Here is a 19,561-nt window from a genome sequence, read left to right as displayed (position 1 = left end):
TGGGGCGAAGGCCCGGCGCGTCCGCCATTGGCCGAGGCGCTGAGGCGAGCGTTGCTCTGATTGGCGGGCTCCGGCCAGCGCAGGCGAGCGGGCCGCGGGATGGAGTCGCCTGAGGGAAACGGGTCCGGAGGGGACTTCGCCGTGCCCAGCTCGCCCCGGGGCTCCCCGGCCGTGCCCGGGCCCACGCGCCTCCGCGCCTTCCTCTGGTGCCGGGAGTTCCTGGCCGGCGCTTGGCGCTGCCTGGCGGCGCCCGAAGACCTCGGCGTCGTCCCCGTCAGGTGAGCCCCGCCCCCACCGCCGTAATGCGACGAAGAGCCGCGCCGCCGCGCCGGGTGACGTCAGCCTCTCTCCACTCGCCGCTCCTGCCGTAGAGCGTCGAATAGCGGCGCACCAGCTTACCAGACCTGCGCTTCAGAAAAGAGCCCCGAGTGGGAGCGGGGTTCGAATCTCGCCCGTGAACCAACCTCCCAGGGTTGCTATATTTGTGTGTGTGGGGGGGGGGTGAAATGGGGCTAGAACCTCAGGCTGGCCAACCTCGCAGGGTTGGCGTGGGGGTGAAATGGGCAGTGCTGCACAATGGTTAGAGCGCTGGACCAGGGCCTGGGAGGGAGCTGGGCTTGATGCCAGGAACCTTGGGGGCCAGGCAACACCTCTCCCAGCCTAGCCTACCTGGAAGGGTTGGCGTGGGGGTGAAATGGGGAGGAGAGGCAGTGCGGCACAACGGTTAGAGCGCTGGACCGGGACCTGGGAGGGAGCTGGGCTTGATGCCAGGAACCTTGGGGGCCAGGCAACACCTCTCCCAGCCTAGCCTACCTGGAAGGGTTGGCGTGGGGGTGAAATGGGGAGGAGAGGCAGTGCGGCACAATGGTTAGAGCGCTGGACCAGGGCCTGGGAGGGAGCTGGGCTTGATGCCAGGAACCTTGGGGGCCAGGCAACACCTCTCCCAGCCTAGTCTACCTGGAAAGGTTGGCGTGAGGGTGAAATGGGGAGGAGAGGCAGTGCCTTGCAATGGTTAGAGCGCGGGACTAGGACCTGGGAGGGAGCTGGGCTTGATGCCATGAACCTTGGGAGCCAGGCACCACTTCTCCCAGCCTAGCCTACCTGGAAGGGTTGGCGTCGGGGGTCAAACGAAGACTAGGATCTGGGGGGAAGCAAGTTCTGCCTCTTGGCCATAGGGTGGCCTTGGGGGCTGGTCACTGCCCCTCAGCCCAACCTACCTGTTGGGGAGGAGGTTAAACGGGGAGGAGAGGCAGTGCGGCGTAATGGTTAGAGTGTCAGAATAGAACCTCAGACAGATCAGGGTTCGAGTCCCCCTGCAACTCTGCCATGAAGCTCCCGGGGAAGGCCAGTCGCTGTCTTCCGTCAGCCTGACCTACCTCACAGGGTTGTTGTGTGGTTTCGCAAGCTTGTTTCCCCCTGCTCAGGTGAGTAGGACCCAGCCAGTGGCTTCAAGTTCCAAGAAGCGAGACCCTGACTAAATACACCTGGAAGAAGAAGAAACCTTCTGCTGGCGAGAGCTGTTCGGAAGTGGGATCTCGCCGGAGGTTTTTTAAGCGGCGGTTGGGTGGCTGATCTGCCAGGGATTCTCAAACAGAGCCATCCAACCTCCTTCCCAGGAAGCAGAGCCCAGCATCTCCGGAGGGAGCCCCCCTTGGCGAACATTTCTTGCCTCCGGAAAGCTCTTCCTGATGTTGAGTCGGAATCTCCTATCTTGTAACTTGAAGCCGCTGCTCCTTGTAACCTTGCTCCATCTTCCACATCACAGCCCTTCAGATATTTGAAGCCGTAGGCCCTTGCAATTACGCCCCTGTATGTAGAGACAGATATAAATCCCTCTGGCCTGCTTCTTTAATGTTTTAATGTTGTATTTTAATCTTGTTTTTTTAAGTTGTATTTGAATCAACTTGTTTTTATTATTGGTTGTTAGCTGCCCTGAGCCCGGTCTTGGCTGGGGAGGGCGGGGTATTTATTTATTATTATAAATTATTATAAATTTATTATTATATTATTATTATTATTATTATTTGCTTCCGCTGCTGCTGCTTTTGCAGCTGGACAGCTCAGCTCTCCGGAAAATGACTCACTTCTTCCTTGCAGGCTCTGCGCCTTTCCTGCCCCCAGAGGAGGAGGGGTGTGGGTCAATTGTTCCTTTCTGCTGTGGGATGTGCCACAGCCGGCCTACTACGGGTCACTGTCTCCTTCACAAGGCATTCCAGGAACGCTTCCCACACTGCCAGAGCCCTGCCCAGCACAGAGCATGGCTGGGCAGAGGCTGGGGTGGGAGCTGCCGGTGAGATTGGCAAGCAACAGGGCAGTGAAGGAGGGCAGAATATCTTCTGGGGAGTAGCTAAAATTCGCATTTTGTTTTGTTTTTTAAAAAATAATATTTATTAAAGTTTTAAATGCTACAAAAAGAGAAAGAAATAATTCCAAGTTAAACAAAAACATAACAACACATCACAATAAAAAAAGAAGAGAATAGAAAAGAAAAAAATAATAAAAAACAGAAAAATAGAAACAATTAAAAAACACAACAAACCTTCCCATAACTTATCTTTCATTTACTTGTTTCCTTGACCTCCTCGCACCTCCCTTTTTTTGTATTCTAGTTCGGTTAGCTATTTCAGCAAATCCTTTCCATCTTTCCCAATTTTTATCCTATAATTTATCTTAATATAATGTAACTTTACCTTTCCTCCTTTCATCCATTAACAATCTATTTTTACTTAATCCTTTATAATATTTCCGCTAAAGCCACATAACTTCATTCCAGCCTCCTTCTAACATTCCTTAATTTTACAATGTTTCTGTAAATAAACTTTAAATTTCTTCCAATCTTCTTCCACCGACTCTTCTCCCTGGTCTCGGATTCTGCCAGTCATTTCCGCCAGTTCCATGAAGTCCATCACCTTCATCTGCCATTCTTCCCGGGTGGGTAAATCTTGTGTCTTCCAGTACTTTGCAATAAGTATTCTTGCTGCTGTTGTAGCATACATAAAGAAAGTTCTATCCTTCTTTGACACCAATTGGCCGACCATGCCCAGGAGAAAGGCCTCTGGTTTTGTTGGCATTTTGTTGCCCGCACAGTGGAGACGACTTTTCCTTTTTTTTATTTTATTAACATATAAAACACATACATATACATTTACACAACACACGTACACAACACACTACCTAATTTTCATAGCATAAAACATAAGGATCTGAGCCCAGGAGCAAATCTTCCCTAATGCGTCTTCTAGCAACTGGGATGATTGAGAAACATTGCCGCCTCCAGCTGGAGAGGCAGCGCTGAGCCATTGTGTCGAGCAGCCACTGGTAATGTTCTCCCAGTGCCCTAGCCGCAACCGGGGTAGTCTAGCTTGCAGCTTTCATTTTTTTTATATACAGTGGATGCATCTGTGCGTGTGCGGTTTGCGATTTAGCACTTCTGCGCATGCGCAAAGCGCGATTTAGTGCTTCTGTGTATGCACGACTGCCGAAACCCGGAAGTAACCCGTTCTGGTACTTCCGGGTTTTGGCAGTCCGCGACCCGAAAAAATACAACCTTAAGTGTCTGTAACCCGAGGTATGACTGTATCTGACTTTTAGAAGACATCTGAAGGCAGCCCTGTTTAGGGTCATTTTTAATGTTTGATGTTTTATTGTGTTTTTAATATTCTGTTAGGAGCTGCCCAGAGTGGCTGGAGAGGTCTGGCCAGATGGGCAAGGTATAAGTAATAAATTACTACTACTACTACAGGTTTTCTGCTTGGCCCTTGTGAGAGCAGGATGCTTGCCTAGGTGGGCGATTGGCCTGATCCAGGAAGCTCTTCTTGCATTATTAAAGTCTGAGCATTCGCACACAGACACTTGGGATGGGGGGGTGTTTGGCCTCCTGCCTGGAGGCTCTTTCTCCCTGCCAGTTCTGCTGTTCTTCCGTCTCCACCTCCCCTCCCCGTTTCTGACTCTTCCTCCCCTCCTGGGTTGTGCTTTCTCCACAGCGGGGGGCTGAGCAACCTCCTCTACAAGTGCACCCTCCCGGATCACATTGTGACTGCGGAAGATGAGCCACGCCAAGTTCTGCTCCGTATCTACGGGGTCATCCTCCAGGTGAGATCTTCCGGTCCCCGACCCCTTGGCATGGCCTTCTCTGTGCTGGCTCCCCCAGGGCTGAAGAAGAACTGATGTAGCGCTGACAGACCTTGCGGGAAACTTTAGTCAAGAGCAGAGAGGTGTCTAAATGCAGCCCTGCCCCTCATTTGAAGATCCAGCAAGAATTGGGGCTCTCGTCTGCAATTTGCACTCCTACCCCAGATGGCGTCTTGTGTGGATACTGGCGCTCTTCTGCTTTTTACCACTGTCTCTTGAGGGCAGCCTGGGTGGGCGGGTCTAGATCCTCTTCCAGTTCTGGTTGCAAAGGAGCAGCTCTCCTGGTTAGCATAAAGAGCAGAAGTTGAAGCTTGTTCAGGGATTGGGGGATGCCTCCCACAAGAGCAGTGTTAGAAATTAGCCAGTCACCAGGTGCATTTTGCAACTGCATCTGCGACCACATGGGAATCTCTATATGCCTGGTAGGTGACTAAGGAAAGCAAAATGTCACTTAGAGAAGGATCTGAAATATTTTCCTTGAAGCTTAAACCTCGGGTTATGACGGGAATCCGTTCCAGAGGCCCCACCACAACCCAAAAGTGACGCAACCCAAAGCGTCGCGTTTGCGCACATGCGATATTGCGCTTCTGTGCGATCAACGTAAACCTGGAAGTAACCTGTTCCAGGTTTGTGCCGGTGTTTTAGAAGACACCTGAAGGCAGCCCTGTTTAGGGAAGCTTTTAATGTTTGATGTATTACAGTATTTAAATATTTTGTTGGAAGCCGCTCAGAGTGGCTGGGGAAGCTCAGCCAGATGGGCGGGGTATAAATAATAAATTATTATTATTATTATTATTATTATTATTATTATTATTATTATCAAGCCGAGGGTGACGTAAGCTGGACGCAATGTAACCCGAGGCTCCACTGTATTCTGGATTTTTTTAATTTGATGTTTTGAGGTGTCGCTGGCCCCTGGCCTCTTAAGTGAGATGGGCGCACAACCCCAGAGTCTGTCAAGACTGGCCCGTATGGGCAGGGGTACCTTTACCTTTTAAACCGCTCTGAGGTTTTTTCTTTAACATATAAAATAATGAAAATAATAATAATAACAACAACAACAACAACAACAATAACAATAATAAAATAACTCAAAAAGGCACCTAGACATTCCATTGTGGCGACCATAACCCAAGTTTAAAGTGCTATTTGGTGATTAGATTATAATGGCCGCCAACCTAGGTGGATTTTGAAGAGGATTAGATAAATTCCTGGAAGGAGGAGAGGGCTATCATTGGCTACCAGCCAGGATGGCTCTGTTATGCCACCCACAGCTGGAGGCAGGAATGCTTCTGAATCCCAGTTACTTGAAACCACAGGAATGAAAAGTGCTGCTCTGGTGTGAATCCGGCTTGCAGGTTTTCCCAAAGGCATCTGGTCAGCCACTGTGAGAACAGGATGCTGGACTCGATGGGCCGTTGGCAGGCTCTTCTTCTCTTCTTAGGCCACTTCAGGGTCTCGTTTGTGGCCAGCCTGATCTCGAATCCTTTTTGCCTTCTCTGTCCCTCTGGGGCCAGGGTTTTGAGGCCCCACAATTCTGCTGCCTTCCCTGCTGAGGCCGTTTGACTGTCAAATGACCGTCAGGGTCCCTTCCAACTCTACAGTTCTATGATTTGCACGTCTTTCTCTGCCAGGGCTGTGCAACACCCTCTCTCTTCGGGGAGGGGGGGGGCAAGGGCAGAATCTGACCCCATCACTTTTCTCTCTCCTGCAGGGGGTCGACTCGCTGGTTCTCGAGAGCGTCATGTTTGCCATCCTGGCTGAGCGGATGCTGGGACCGCGACTCTACGGCATCTTCCCCCAGGGGCGCCTGGAGGAATATATCCCGGTGGGTTGTTGACTGTGCCCTGGATCAGTGGTTCATGGGGGGGCGGGACTACCTGAGGGGCTGGCAGAAGGAATACGGGAGGTGTAAATGACTTTCAGACTTGGAAAAGCTGGCTCAAGTTCATCAGGTTTGTTGGAATTAATTAAACTAAATCAGGCTTCCTCAAACTCGGCCCTCCAGTTGTTTTTGGTCTACAACTCCCATGATCCCTAGCTAGCAGGACCAGTGGTCAGGGATGATGGGAATTGTAGTCTCAAAACATCTGGAGGGCCGGGTTTGAGGAAACCTGAACTAAATAGTTTTAATTGGGCTTTGAATAAATGCAATTAATTGTTTCCACTTTGAATTTAATAATAATAATAATAATAATAATAATAATAATAATAATAATAATAATAATAATTTTATTTATATCCTGCCCTCCCCAGCCAAAGCTGGGCTCAGAGCAGCTAACAACAGTAAAAATAACACAGTTTAGATAAAATCACAATCAATTAATTGAAATACATTCTAAAATCAATTCAGAATCAAATTAATGGCAACCATTGAGCTAGAGTTCTATGAGGATTACAGAAGGAGGGGTTCAGACTGTGTCTTGGCCAAAGGCCTGGTGGAACAGCTCCATCTTGTAGGCCCTGTGGAAAGATGTCAAGTCCCGCAGGGCCCTAGTCTCTTGTTCCACCAGATCGGAGCCACAGCCGAAAAAGCCCTGGCTCTAGTTGAGGCCAGCCTAAGCTCCCTGTGGCCAGGGACCTCCAAGATGTTTTTGTTTGAAGACTGTAAGGCCCTCCATGGGACATACCAGGAGAGGCAGTCCCGTAGGTACGAGGGTCCTAGGCTGTATAGGGCTTTAAAGGTTAAAACCATCACCTTAAACCTGATCCTGTACTCCACCGGGAGCCAGTGTCATATTATCTTCCTTAATGGGTTGTGGAAGCTGCTATTCTGAGTTATGCTTTGTACAAGTTGGCTGTCCAGTGTTCTCATCACAGAGGCCCTGTGAGGTAGGCTGGTCCGCTTGTGGATGTTGCCAACATACAAACATTGGAACCTGGGTCCGAGCCAATGCCCTCCTTCATTTTCCGGCTGTGGTTTAGTGGCCCCAGACACGCACACCCAACTTTCCTCCCACCTGTGATACGGACTCTCAATAGATGTTTTCTTGCCTGCTGTTTCTGCGCTCTGTTGCGCAGGGGTCCCCACACCTCTGGGGCAGGTGTCCACGGAGCTATTGCTCGCAAAGGGAATTGGCTTCCGTCGGGCGGGAGAGGAAGAGGCTCTCATGCGCCCATGTCTCTTCCCCGCAGAGCCGGCGCCTGACCACGGAGGACTTGCCCGACCCCAGCATCTCGGGGGAGATCGCCACAAAGATGGCTCGCTTCCACGAGATGGTGATGCCCTTCAATAAGCAGCCCAAGTGGATGTTCGGGACGATGGAGAAGTAAGGCTTCTTGTGCTTTTGAAAGCTGCAGGCTAGAAAACCAGAATCCTTTCTCCTAGGTATCATGTCAGAGGAAATAAAAAGAACGGTCAGACCAATATTTTATGTATGCAACTACTGCGGCAGGGTTATTGATTGCCAAGAATTGGAAAAGCAGCAGCGTCCCAACCAAAACAGGTTATCTAAAATGATGGAATACTTCCATTTTGCTGAACTAACAGGGAGGATAAGAGGAGATATGGTACAAAAAGTGAATAAGGAGTGGGCTATCTTTAAGGAATACATCAACATTTATGTGGGAAAAGTAGAATTTCTGACAGATATTGTGTGAATCCAGAAAATGATTAGAGTGAAAGGAAAGGAAAGTCAAGACAGAAGAAGAGATTAAAGAAATAACGAAATGCGTTTAGGCTACTTGGAAAAGTAACAAGAACGGCTAGAAGTCAAGTCACTTGGTGGGTGTCCATGTGGGGTAGGTGTGTAGCTATGTTGATATGTACACTATAAAAGGTAAAGGGACCCCTGACCATTAGGTCCAGTCGTGGCCGACTCTGGGGTTGTGGTGCTCATCTCGCTTTACTGGCCGAGGGAGCCGGCGTACAGCTTCCGGGTCATGTGGCCAGCATGACTAAGCCGCTTCTGGTGAACCAGAGCAGCGCACGGAAACGCCGTTTATCTTCCCACCAGAGCGGTACCTATTTATCTACTTGCACTCTGACGTGTTTTCGAACTGCTAGGTTGGCAGGAAAGTACAGTATAGGTAGGTAATATATAGAGTAATGTAGGTATGTTTTATGTTATGAAAAGAAGGTAGTGTGTTGTGTACGTGTATTGCGTAAATGTATACGTATGTGTTTTATATGTTAATAAAAATGTTAAATATATATATACAGTGGTACCTCAGGTTAAGAACTTAATTAGTTCTGAAGGTCCGTTCTTAACCTGAAACTGTTCTTAACCTGAAGCACCACTTTAGCTAATAGGGCCTCTTCTGCCACCGTGCCGCCGGAGCACGATTTCTGTTCTCATCTTGAAGCAAAGTTCTTAACCCGAGGTAATATTTCTGGGTTAGCGGAGTCTATAACTTGAAGCATCTGTAACCTGAAGCGTCTGTAACCTGAGGTACCATTGTATATATGAAAAGAAAGAAGGCCCAGCTGGAGGCAACGAGGTCATCCCCGCATCTGGAGCCAGGGCAGCTCAGGCCCCTGACTCGGCCCAGCTGGTGTTTGTTGCAGGGGAACCTGTGCAGACTGGGACTCTTCAGGATCAGGCCCCAGACTCGGTTCAGATGATGCCTGAGGCAAAGGATCCGGTGCGGACTGAGACTCCTCTGGTCCCGAGTCCCAGGCCATCACAGCCTGTTGGGTTGTGGCTGGAGAAAGCCAGTGACTGACCGATTCTCATTTCCCCCTGTTGGCAGGTACTTGAGGCAGATTTCTGATCTGACCTTCCCCCAGGAAGCCCAGCTGCAGAAGCTCAACAAGCTCAAGGCGTACAACTTGGAAGCGGAAATGCGCAGCCTCAGGTGAGCGGGCGGCAGAGGGGCACAGAATCGGGGGCCTTGGATCAGTGCTGTGCCCCCTGGCAGAACTAGCAAGTCCATGGTGGGATGCCTTGCCCCTTGCTGTCCGTCACGCGCCCCCTGCCAAGGCAGGGTCCATAGCTCTAAGTGGCAGAGCACGTCCCTTGCCTGCCTCAGCCCCTCTGCTGCCAGAAGGCTTTGGGGCAGCCGTGGGGGGTGGACTCCAACTCCAGAGGAAATGGACCAGTTGTTGGACTTGTCTGAAGCAGCGACATGCCTTTAGCCTCTGGCTGCGAGAGGCAACCGGCCTCGAAACAGGGAAGATGCATTTCTGGCCAAGATAATCACAGAATTGTAGAGACAGATGGTATCTCCAAGGGCCATCTAGACCAACCCCCTGCAATGCCGGAAACACAGCAAAAGGCAGCCATCCAACCTCTGTTTAAAAACCTCCAGCAAAGGAGATTCCAACCACCTTCCAAGGTTGTCCATTCCATGGCTCTTGCCATCAGAAAGTTATTCCAAAAGTTGAGCTGGAATCTCCTTCTTTGTCATTTGAATCTATTGGTTCGGGTTGAATCCTGCTTTCTGGAGCAGGAGAAAACTCCCTCTTGTCTCCCATGAATTGATGGGGTGGATGTGAATATTTTCTGTGTTTTCTTTTCGGGGGCCCTTTCCCTCTGCAAATATGCTCTGTTTCAGGGTGGGGGGTTCCCCTGTGCAAAGTAAACACCCTCCTCGTTCTTCCAACTCTCTTTCTTCTCTCTCTCTCTCCTGGAATTTCAGGGAGCTGCTGGAGTCCACCCCGTCCCCCGTGGTCTTCTGCCACAACGACGTGCAAGAAGGTGAGAACACTGAAGTGGGGAAGCGAAGCTGGGGTGGTGGTGTGATCTTTCCCCCAGGTTCAGGCCAGGGGCCTGTGAATATTGGGTGGTGCTCAGAGTCCCACTCCCCACCCCCTGAATGATGCTGAGATTGCTTCTTTGGAGCAGAGCGGGGCAAGGCACACCTTCTGCTATGAGAGCAACGCAGTGCAGTGGCGTAGCGTGGGTTGTCAGCACCCGGGGCAAGGCAAGTAATTTGCGCCCCCTAACCCGTGGATTTGCGCCCCCTAACCCTACCCCTAACCCTAAACCCCAGATGTTGCGCCCGGTGCAGCCGGCCACCCCTGCACCCCCCACGCTACGCCACTGACGCAGTGCCTGCAGCCACCCTGAATGGAAGGCCATATACGAAGAGCCTTGCAGCTGGATCAGACCCAAAGGGCCCATTGAGGCCAGTTCTGGGAGCAGAACCTGAGTTCCACAGGGCTCTCTCCACCTGTGACTCCCAGAAACCGGTATCCAGAGGAATACTGAAAGATCCTGTTCCCTCATATGAACCTGACTGGGCTCTGAGAGCTCCAGAGGAGGCCCTTTTTTCGTTCCTATCCCCCTCACAGACATACTGGGTAGGGACGCAAGACAGGGCCTTATTGGTGGCAGCTCCCAGTCTTTGGATCTCCCTGCCTAGGGAAGCCAGACGGGCTCCCTCCTGGCTCTCCTTCCGCCAGCAGATGAATACCTACAGCAGCAGATATAGAATCCCTATTCAGCAGATGAGTGCTGCCCTTGTTCCAACAGGCTTTGGGGAACTGGCTGCTTTTAACAAGAGGGCTGTTTTTCTTGGAATTATCTGTATGTTTTTGTAGATCACACAGAGGGAGACATACACTGTGCACAATTTTTGTTGGCATCCATCTGTCTCAGGGTACAAGGGCACTTTTGGGAGTGAAATCAAACCATTGGAGAAAAATACAGATGGCGATGGGAAAGAAATGTTTTGTTACACATATATATTACATGTAAAATTACCTATACCTACAAAATATGTATGCGTTTAACAGTTGCTTCCCCACAAGGTTCTGTTTCAACTGAGCTGCCTTGAGTTCTTGTCAGGGGGGAGGAGAAGGTGGGATAGAAATAAATATATTTATAAAAAGAGAAGAAGAGTTTGGATCTGATATCCCCCTTTATCACTACCCAAAGGAGTCTCAAAGCGGCCAACAATCTCCTTTCCCTTCCTCCCCCACAACAAACACTCTGTGAGGTGAGTGGGGCTGAGAGACTTCAGAGAAGTGTGACTGGCCCAAGGTCACCCAGCAGCTGCATGTGGAGGAGCGGGGAATCGAACCTGGTTCACCAAATTACGAGTCCACTACTCTTAACCACTACACTACGCTGCCCTTGACACTGGAGGGGCATGGAGCGCATAGCTGCCATGGCGAGTGGCCGCTGATGCCTTCTCCTCTTCCTCCTTCTCTCCCCACAACCCAGGGAACATCCTGCTCCTGGCTGGGCGTGAGTCCGCCGCCTCTGACCGCCTCATGCTGATCGACTTCGAGTACAGCAGCTACAACTACCGGTGAGCTGGGGGTGAGAGCAGGGAGGGAAGCGGGCGGCAGACATCGGGACTTGGTCATTCTGGACTCACAGCTGTCCATGGAGGCACAGGTCAATTCTGTGTCCAAGGCAGCTGTCTACCAGCTCCATCTGGTACGCAGGATGAGACCCTCCCTGCCCGCAGACTGTCTCGCCAGAGTGGTGCATGCTCTAGTTATCTCCTGCTTGGACTGCAATTGGCTCTACGTGGGGCTACCTTTGAAGGTGACCCAGAAACTACAACTAATCCAGAATGCAGCAGCTAGACTGGTGACTGGGAGCGGCCGCCGAGTCCACATAACACCGGTCTTGAAAGACCTACACTGGCTCCCAGTACATTTCCGAGCACAATTCAAAGTGTTGGTGCTGACCTTTCAAGCCCTAAACGGCCTTGGTCCAGTATACCTGAAGGAGTGTCTCCACCTCCATCGTTCTGCCCGGACCCTGAGGTCCAGCGCCGAGGGTCTTCTGGTGGTTCCCTCCCTGCGAGAAGCCAAGTTACAGGGAACCAGGGAGAGGGCCTTCTCGGTGGTGTCACCTGCCCTGTGGAACGCCCTCCCACCAGATGTCAAAGGGAAAAATAACTACCAAACTTTTAGAAGACATCTGAAGGCAGCCCTGTTTAGGGAAGCTTTTAATGTTTAATAGGTTATTGTATTTTAGTGTTCTGTTGGAAGCTGCCCAGAGTGGCTGGGGAAACCCAGCCAGATGGGCGGGGTATAAATAATAAATTATTATTGTTGTTGTTGTTATTGGTGGCAAGAGGCCTGGCAATGACCACAGGGGCAGTGACCCCTTAACCAGGCAAGCCTCTGGATTTCTTTGTGCTGAGGAAAAATGGGGGGGGGGGGCAGGCCTGCTGCCCAACTACTGATGGGGCTTTTTCCCACCATGAAACTCTCAAAAGAGGTTTCATTCCAGTGAAGCCCGTTGGCAAGCATCCCATGCCCCAGCCCTGCAGCAGGCCAACTGGAGGGACCTGCCCATATTGGAGGGGCGGGTGTGATCCTGGCTTGGTTCTCAGCCACAGAGTCCAGTGGGCTGAGCTTCACCCTCCCTCCCTCTCTCCCTGCAGGGGCTTCGATATTGCCAATCACTTCTGCGAATGGGTGTACAACTACGCCCACGACCAGTGGCCTTTCTACAAAGCCAGCCCAGAAAACTACCCCAGCCGCCAGCAACAGGTAACGCCTGCCCTCTGCTTGCCACAAGGACGTGACGTCTCTCGCTTGAAGGAAGTGGCCGTTTCTCCGTTGACGCCAAATTATTCCATGTTTGCGGTTTGCCGTTGCGCTGAAGTGTCCACAGCAAAAGGGAGAAGTAGAATGACACATGTGCATTCATATAACGTACAGCTGATGAATCACAGTTTGAGTAAATGTAGGTAGAAGGAGAATTAATATCAAGGCCAACAGGAAACCCTGGCTAAAAGCAGTTTGCAATAAGTCCTCTGAACATTCAGCTTCGCTGGCTGTGCATCACTTTTAGTGTTGTGAGAGAAGAGAGGAAACTTTTCTCTTTTCACTTTCTCCATGTCATGCATAATTTTTATAAGCTTCTATCAGGTTGCCTCTCACTCGTCTTTTCTCTAAAGTCCCAAATACCTGATAATTTTGGCTGCCTTTACATCTCAAAAGTGGTTTGCAACAAGCATTTAGGTTCCCCCATTACTGCATTTGAAAGCAGACGCCTGTCTTCTGTAGTTCCTGCAGTCTTTGCGCAGGGGGCAGGGGTGTTGATTTTTTATTTGCGTAGTTATAAAGAAAGCATTATAATTGCTTTGTAAACCCATTTCTGACTTACAGGGCCTGCCTTTGGGCTTCCAGAATAAATGCCAGTATATCAACAGCTGGGTCCTCTGAATATCACTGTCTCTCCCTTACATTTGCATAACATTTTGTTATAAATCACAGATTACAAGAGTTTTCGTTTCAAATCTAATCAAGTAATGGGTTTTTTGGAGGGTGTCGTCGTAATTGGCAGAAACCTCTTAGGCTCTTACACTAAGTTGCTGCTGGCTTGACCAGCCATTGGTGCCCGTTTGACTTAGCAGTGTTTGGAACTGGTCAGTTGAGTAGCCTTAATGCTTCTGGAGGCTGAAGGCTCAGGGAGGCTGGAGGGCAGGGGGTCTCTCAGAAGCCCCTGCCCAGAGCAGCAAGACGACAGGAATTTTTATTTGAACATTGATTCCTGCCTCCCTCATCTGTCACACTTTGTTCCAAAGCACACTAAACTCCACTAAAATACAGAGGCAGAGTTTTGGAAGATTCGGAAGAAGGCTGTCAATTTTGTCATGCTGTTATACAGTGGTATCTCGGGTTACAGACACAATTGGAAACTGTGAGAGTCCCTGACTTGGAAACAGTTCAGCAGGAATAGTACCTCGGGTTAAGAACTTTGCTTCAGTATGAGAACAGAAATTGCCTGGCGGCAGCGGGAGGCCCCATTAGCTAAAGTGTTGCTTCTGGTTCAGAACAGTTTCAGGTTAAGAATGGACCTCTGGAACGAATTAAGTTCTTAAACCGAGGTACCACTGTACAAAATTTTGGTACAACCACATTCTGGTTGCTTCACCTCAAAAAGGATATTGCAGAGTTTGGAAAAGTTTAGGAAAGGGGATGGCACAATGACCTTACAAAGATAGATTGCAATGTCTGCGACCTTTTAGTTCAGAGAGAAGGTGGGAAAGAGGCAACACATTAGAAGTTTATAAAATGATGCGCAGCACGCAAAAAGTGGGTAGAGAAAAGGTCTTTCTCTCTCTTGTCAGACCAGAACTTGTGGACATCCGATGAAGTTGGGTGATGGAAGATTCAGGGCAGAGAAAAGGAAGTCCTCCACGCATAGTTGAACTATGGAACTCAACTGCCACAGGAGGCAGCGAGGGCCACCAATTTGGAAGGCTTTCAAAGAGGATTGGGCAAATTCAAGGAGGAGCAGAGGGCTTTTGAGGGTTCCTAGGCAGGATAGCTGTGCTGTGTCTCCAAGGCAGCAATCCTTCTCAATCCCAGATGCTGGGAACCACAGGAGGGGAGAGTTGTTATTGTGCTCAAATCCTGCTTTCAGATTTTCACGCAGGTATCTGATTTTGCCACCGTGGGCAACTGGACTAGATGGGCCACTGGCCTAGAATCATAGAATCATAGAATCCTAGAGTTGGAAGAGACCACAAGGGCCATCGAGTCCAACCCCCTGCCAAGCAGGAAACACCATCAGAGCACTCCTGACATATGGTTGTCAAGCCTCTGCTTAAAGACCTCCAAAGAAGGAGACTCCACCACACTCCTTGGCAGCAAATTCCACTGTCAAACAGCTCTTACTGTCAGGAAGTTCTTCCTAATGTTTAGGTGGAATCTTCTTTCTTGTAGTTTGGATCCATTGCTCCGGGTCCGCTTCTCTGGAGCAGCAGAAAACAACCTTTCTCCCTCCTCTATGTGACATCCTTTTATATATTTGAACATGGCTATCATATCACCCCTTAACCTCCTCTTCTCCAGGCTAAACATGCCCAGCTCCCTTAGCCGTTCCTCATAAGGCATCGTTTCCAGGCCTTTGACCATTTTGGTTGCCCTCCTCTGGACACGTTCCAGTTTGTCAGTGTCCTTCTTGAACTGTGGTGCCCAGAACTGGACACAGTACTCCAGGTGAGGTCTGACCAGAGCAGAATACAGTGGCACTATTACTTCCCTTGATCTAGATGCTATACTCCTATTGATGCAGCCCAGAATTGCATTGGCTTTTTTAGCTGCCGCGTCACACTGTTGGCTCATGTCAAGTTTGTGGTCAAGCAAGACTCCTAGATCCTTTTCACATGTACTGCTCTCAAGCCAGGTGTCACCCATCTTGTATTTGTGCCTCTCATTTTTTTTGTCCAAGTGCAATACTTTACATTTCTCCCTATTAAAATTCATCTTGTTTGTTTTGGCCCAGTTCTCTAATCTGTCAAGGTCGTTTTGAAGTGTGATCCTGTCCTCTGGGGTGTTAGCCACCCCTCCCAGTTTGGTGTCATCTGCAAATTTGATCAGGATGCCCTTGAGTCCATCATCCAAGTCCATCATCCAGCCTGGTCTAGCAGCCTCTTCCATTTCTCTGAGCTGCCTCTCAGCTTCATCGAAAAGCAATAAATCGTCTTTTTTTATTTAAAGGGAAATATTTATTGGGGAGAAACAACTGTAGGTCTCCGAAGAGCACAAGCTTTTTAGTTTCCAGTGTTGCCTTTTGAAAGCATGGTGACCTGCTCTGGGACTTTGAGGTGGTTATAAATCAAATTAAGAGGATCAGTAATGAGCATGTTCGGGCAAGCAGGCCAGAGCAAGGCGAACTCAGAGAGTGGAGCAGCCTGCCCTGTCAGGACCCGGCTCTGTTCTCCCAACTCACCCTGAGGCTACTCTTTCCACAGCTGCATTTTATCCGCTGCTACCTGGAGGAGGCGGCTGGGAAGAAAGCGCGCCCGTCCCAGGAAGAGCAGGAGCGCCTCGAGGAGGAGATGCTTCTGGAGATCAGCCGGTCAGTGTCTGGGAACACAGGAAAGTCGCCTTGGGAATTAATAAATAATAGTAATAATATATTTTTTTTATTTTTACCCTGCCCTTCCCGGTTCAGAAAACCGGGCTCAGGGAGGCTAATAACAAATTTAAAATACTTAATTGATGCAACAAAAATAAAGCATAAAATACAGTATAAAATGTGAATAACAATAAATTCAGAATTCAAAAATCAATTTAAAGAGAAAATCCATCCAATAAGCATTAGATGATCACCAGGGCTAGCTGGCTAAATTAGTCCTATTTGGGCCAGCGAGGAGACCAGGGGAGAATTAGCTGTGGGGTCCCAGAGCGGGTAATCTTCATAAAAAGGGGAGGGGGAGGGAAGGAAGGGGAATAAAAGATCAGGCTAAGTTCAAATTAAAAGCCAGGCAGAATAGCTCTGTCTTACAGGCCCTGCGGAAGGAAGTTAAATCCTGCAGGGCCCTGGTCTCCTGGGACAGCATTCCACCAGGTCGGAGCCACTACTGAGAAGGCCCTGGCCCTGGTGGAAGGTAGTCTGACTTCCTTAGGGCCTGGGACCACTAAACTATGATTATTCATGGACCTTAAGGTCCTCTGCGGGGCAGACCAGGAGAGGCGGTCCCATAAATACGAGGGCCCTAAGCCACAAAGGGCTTTAAAGGTCAAATTCACTATTGCCTACACTGGCAGAGAGAGGCAGTGTAGACAATGGAGACAATGGAGGAGTGTGCCTTTGAGATAGATCTGTATTATTTATCTATGCAATCAATCAATCAATCAATCAGAGGCTCTCCAGGGTTTCAAACGGGCTCTGCCAGCCCTACCAGGAGCTTCCAGTAGGGGCAGGAATATTTCACATTCTTTTTCCCATTTGTGCCATTTGTATCTTGCCAAAGGGCTCAAGGTGTCACTCATGCTTCATTCTCTGCCCCTATTTTTAGATAATAGATAATTTATTACGGTTGGAGACCAGCTTATAAAACACACTTGGGGGTACAATCTCAGAAGGAAAACAAACATTTAAAACAATGTACAACAATAAATTTAAAATTTATAAATGCGATAAGCGTATAGGCACTTAAAACTTTTAAGGTAAGCTACCGCAGAGAGGTGACCCAGAGTCACCCATGGAACCGAGTTTGGGGATTTTCTTAACAAACTAGTTTGGGTCGGGGGATGGTCTGCACCTACAGATCTGTACACATAATCTGGCAATCATCCGGGTCGTCTTTTGATCTTTGCCTAACTGGAAGCATGGATGCCCAGGGCAGTTGCTCCATCCCTGAGCCAGTACCCTTCCATATGATGGAGAGGGGCCGCTTTGGACCCCCGTTGCCTCGCCTCCAGCTCCTCTTCCTCCTTCCCTGACTCCTCTCCTCCCCATCTCTCTCCCAGATTTGCGATGGCCTCCCACTTCTTCTGGGGCTTGTGGTCCATCTTGCAGGCCAAGATCTCCACCATCGAGTTTGGCTACCTGGTGAGTCCTTGCACTGCTGACCCAGCAGGCTCTTCTCATGTGATGCTTTCAGCGAACTTCCAGTGGTTTGTGAAGGCAGAGGGATGCATTATGCAACAAGAGCACCCCTTTAGAACTGGGTGCTGGTGGCTTCTCATGTTCTGGGAAAGGTGGTGCAATGCCTGACCCTGACTCTGCCCTCTTCCTTCCTCCCCTCCTCTTACCTCCCAGGAATATGCCCAGTGCCGCTTCGAAGCCTACTTCCAGCAGAAATCTCTCTGCGAGTGACCTTCGCCCGTCCTGCCTCCGCGCCCAGGCTTCAGCCTGGCTGGCGCCATTGCGGGACCTGAACTCGAACTCCTGGACCTCAAGAGGCACTGTTGCCAGTGGACCAAAGCTCTCTCCCCAGACGCAGGAAGAGGGTTGGCTGGCCAGCTCTCATTCCGCAGCGGCAAAAACTCTCTGGCTTCTGGCTGGGCTGGTTTGTAGCCAGGCAAGGGGGCCAAGGAGCCCCCGTGGGGTGGCAGCAGACCCGGAGGATGCCAGGCAGCTAAATGTAGCAGGCATGGCTTCCGGCAGGCGGTCACTCCATGATGGAGGTCCTTTGGGCACGGGGAGGCTGGGAAGAGGAGATCACTGCACTTTGGGACAGGGAGGGGATGTGTGAGCCGCCCCATGGCCCTCGCCTGCTTCCATTCCGCCTTCTGTTGCCCCCGGCCCTCCATGCCCTCTGCTGCCTCCACCACTGTGCCTTCCCTTGGCCATGCTCAGCCCTCTCCCCCAGAGATTTCTCTCCTGCCCCAGATCTATGCACAATATACCCCTCTCCTTCCCTTCGTAGCCCATCCCTTCCAGATCTTAGACTCCTCACGGGCCCTCCTGGTCTGCCTCAGTGCTCGCCACAGATGGCATGGGGGGGCTGCCTTTGGGGACAGAGACTGCGCAACGGAAGACCAAGGGCTAGTGAGGCCCCCCCACCCCCACTCCAGTGAGCCTTAGGGCAGAGGTAGAGGGTCTCTAGGCCTTACTTGGTGCTGCAGGGACCCCCAGCTCTGGCCGCCGTCTCCCATTACTGGATTGGTTCCCTCGTGCAGTTTCCCAAGGAGACGCCTTGGCCAGGACTGGGGAGGCAGCGGGAGGGCTTCGGAGGCAGGTCCAGAGGGCAAGGTTGCCCCAGAGGATCCTGGGGGGGGGGGCAGGGTTTGCTCTGGAGGTCTTCCCTCCCCAGATGTAATCCCAGCCCACCTCACCGGAGCCTCTCCGGAATGACAGGCAGTTGAGGCCAGGACTTGGGGGGCGGCTCCTGCCCCTTGCCCAGCAGCAGCACAAGCTTTTGGACCTGCTGGAGGGTCAGATTTTGCAGGGGAGGGGGCCTTCCACCTTGTTTCTTCCTTTCCCCAAGAATAGGTTTGCTTGCTGGGGGCGGTGGGAGATAAATGACACCTTTTAGTCTTTGTTAACTTGGTTGTATCTGCATTTCTATGAATGTCCAGCAGAGAGAGCCAGGGATGCGGTGGGCTCCCGGGCGCAAGCTAGCCTTTGGCAGGCTGCCTGCCCTCTCTCTCTGTTCTCAGGGCTGCTCCTCTCTTCCGGCATCACTCATGATAACCATGGAATGTAATCTCTGCAATTGCCAATAAAAGCCTGGCACTCCATCCACTAGGATCCTCTGTGTGTTTGTCCCTGGCTTGATCACTTTGGGGTGTCTGCACCAGGCGAGGAGGTCGGATGTCTCTAGTCGTAGAATTGGTTGCAAGCCAGTTCCCCCAGAGGGAAGCCCCACAACAGGAACCAGAGCTCAATAGAAACTTTCCCTTCCACTTTAAACCACGTCGAAAGCTATCTCGTCCTGTTAGGTGTTCAGTGTAATAATAATAATAATTTATTATTTATACCCCGCCCATCTGGCTGGGCCTCCCCAGCCACCCTGGGCGGCTTCCATAGAAACCAAAAATACAGTAAAATCACACGTTAAAAACTTCCCTGAACAGGGCTGCCTTAAGATGTCTTCTGAATGTCAGGTAGTTGTTTATCGCTTTGACATCTGATGGGAGGGAGTTCCACAGGGTGGGCGCCACTACCGAGAAGGCCCTCTGCTTGGTTCCCTGTAGCTTTGCTTCTCGCAGGGAGGGAACCGCCAGAAGGCCCTCGGCGCTGGACCTCAGCGTCCGGGCAGAATGATGGGGGTGGAGACGCTCCTTCAGGTATACTGGACCGAGGCCGTTTAGGGCTTTAAAGGTCAGCACCAACAC

The 19,561-nt window shown here is 50.5% G+C and overlaps 1 protein-coding gene across 1 annotated transcript; it reads left to right on the top strand.

The window, feature by feature from the left end:
• The first annotated feature begins 55 nt into the window (after positions 1 to 55).
• Positions 56 to 18,964, top strand: CHKB (choline kinase beta). The gene is made up of 11 exons (XM_079992938.1): positions 56 to 278; positions 3,984 to 4,092; positions 5,846 to 5,959; positions 7,267 to 7,400; positions 8,824 to 8,928; positions 9,712 to 9,770; positions 11,241 to 11,328; positions 12,421 to 12,529; positions 15,745 to 15,851; positions 17,249 to 17,330; positions 17,541 to 18,964. The coding sequence occupies exons 1-11, from the start codon at positions 100 to 102 to the stop codon at positions 17,595 to 17,597; spliced, it is 1,143 nt and encodes a 380-aa protein (XP_079849064.1). The 5' UTR covers positions 56 to 99; the 3' UTR covers positions 17,598 to 18,964.
• Positions 18,965 to 19,561: the final 597 nt, after the last annotated feature.

This window comes from Podarcis cretensis (genome assembly GCF_951804945.1).
Source record: "Podarcis cretensis genome assembly, chromosome: 10".
Taxonomy (NCBI): Eukaryota; Metazoa; Chordata; class Lepidosauria; order Squamata; family Lacertidae; genus Podarcis; species Podarcis cretensis.
Note: the sequence above shows the minus strand (reverse complement) of the source record. Positions and strands in the feature narration are given on the sequence as shown.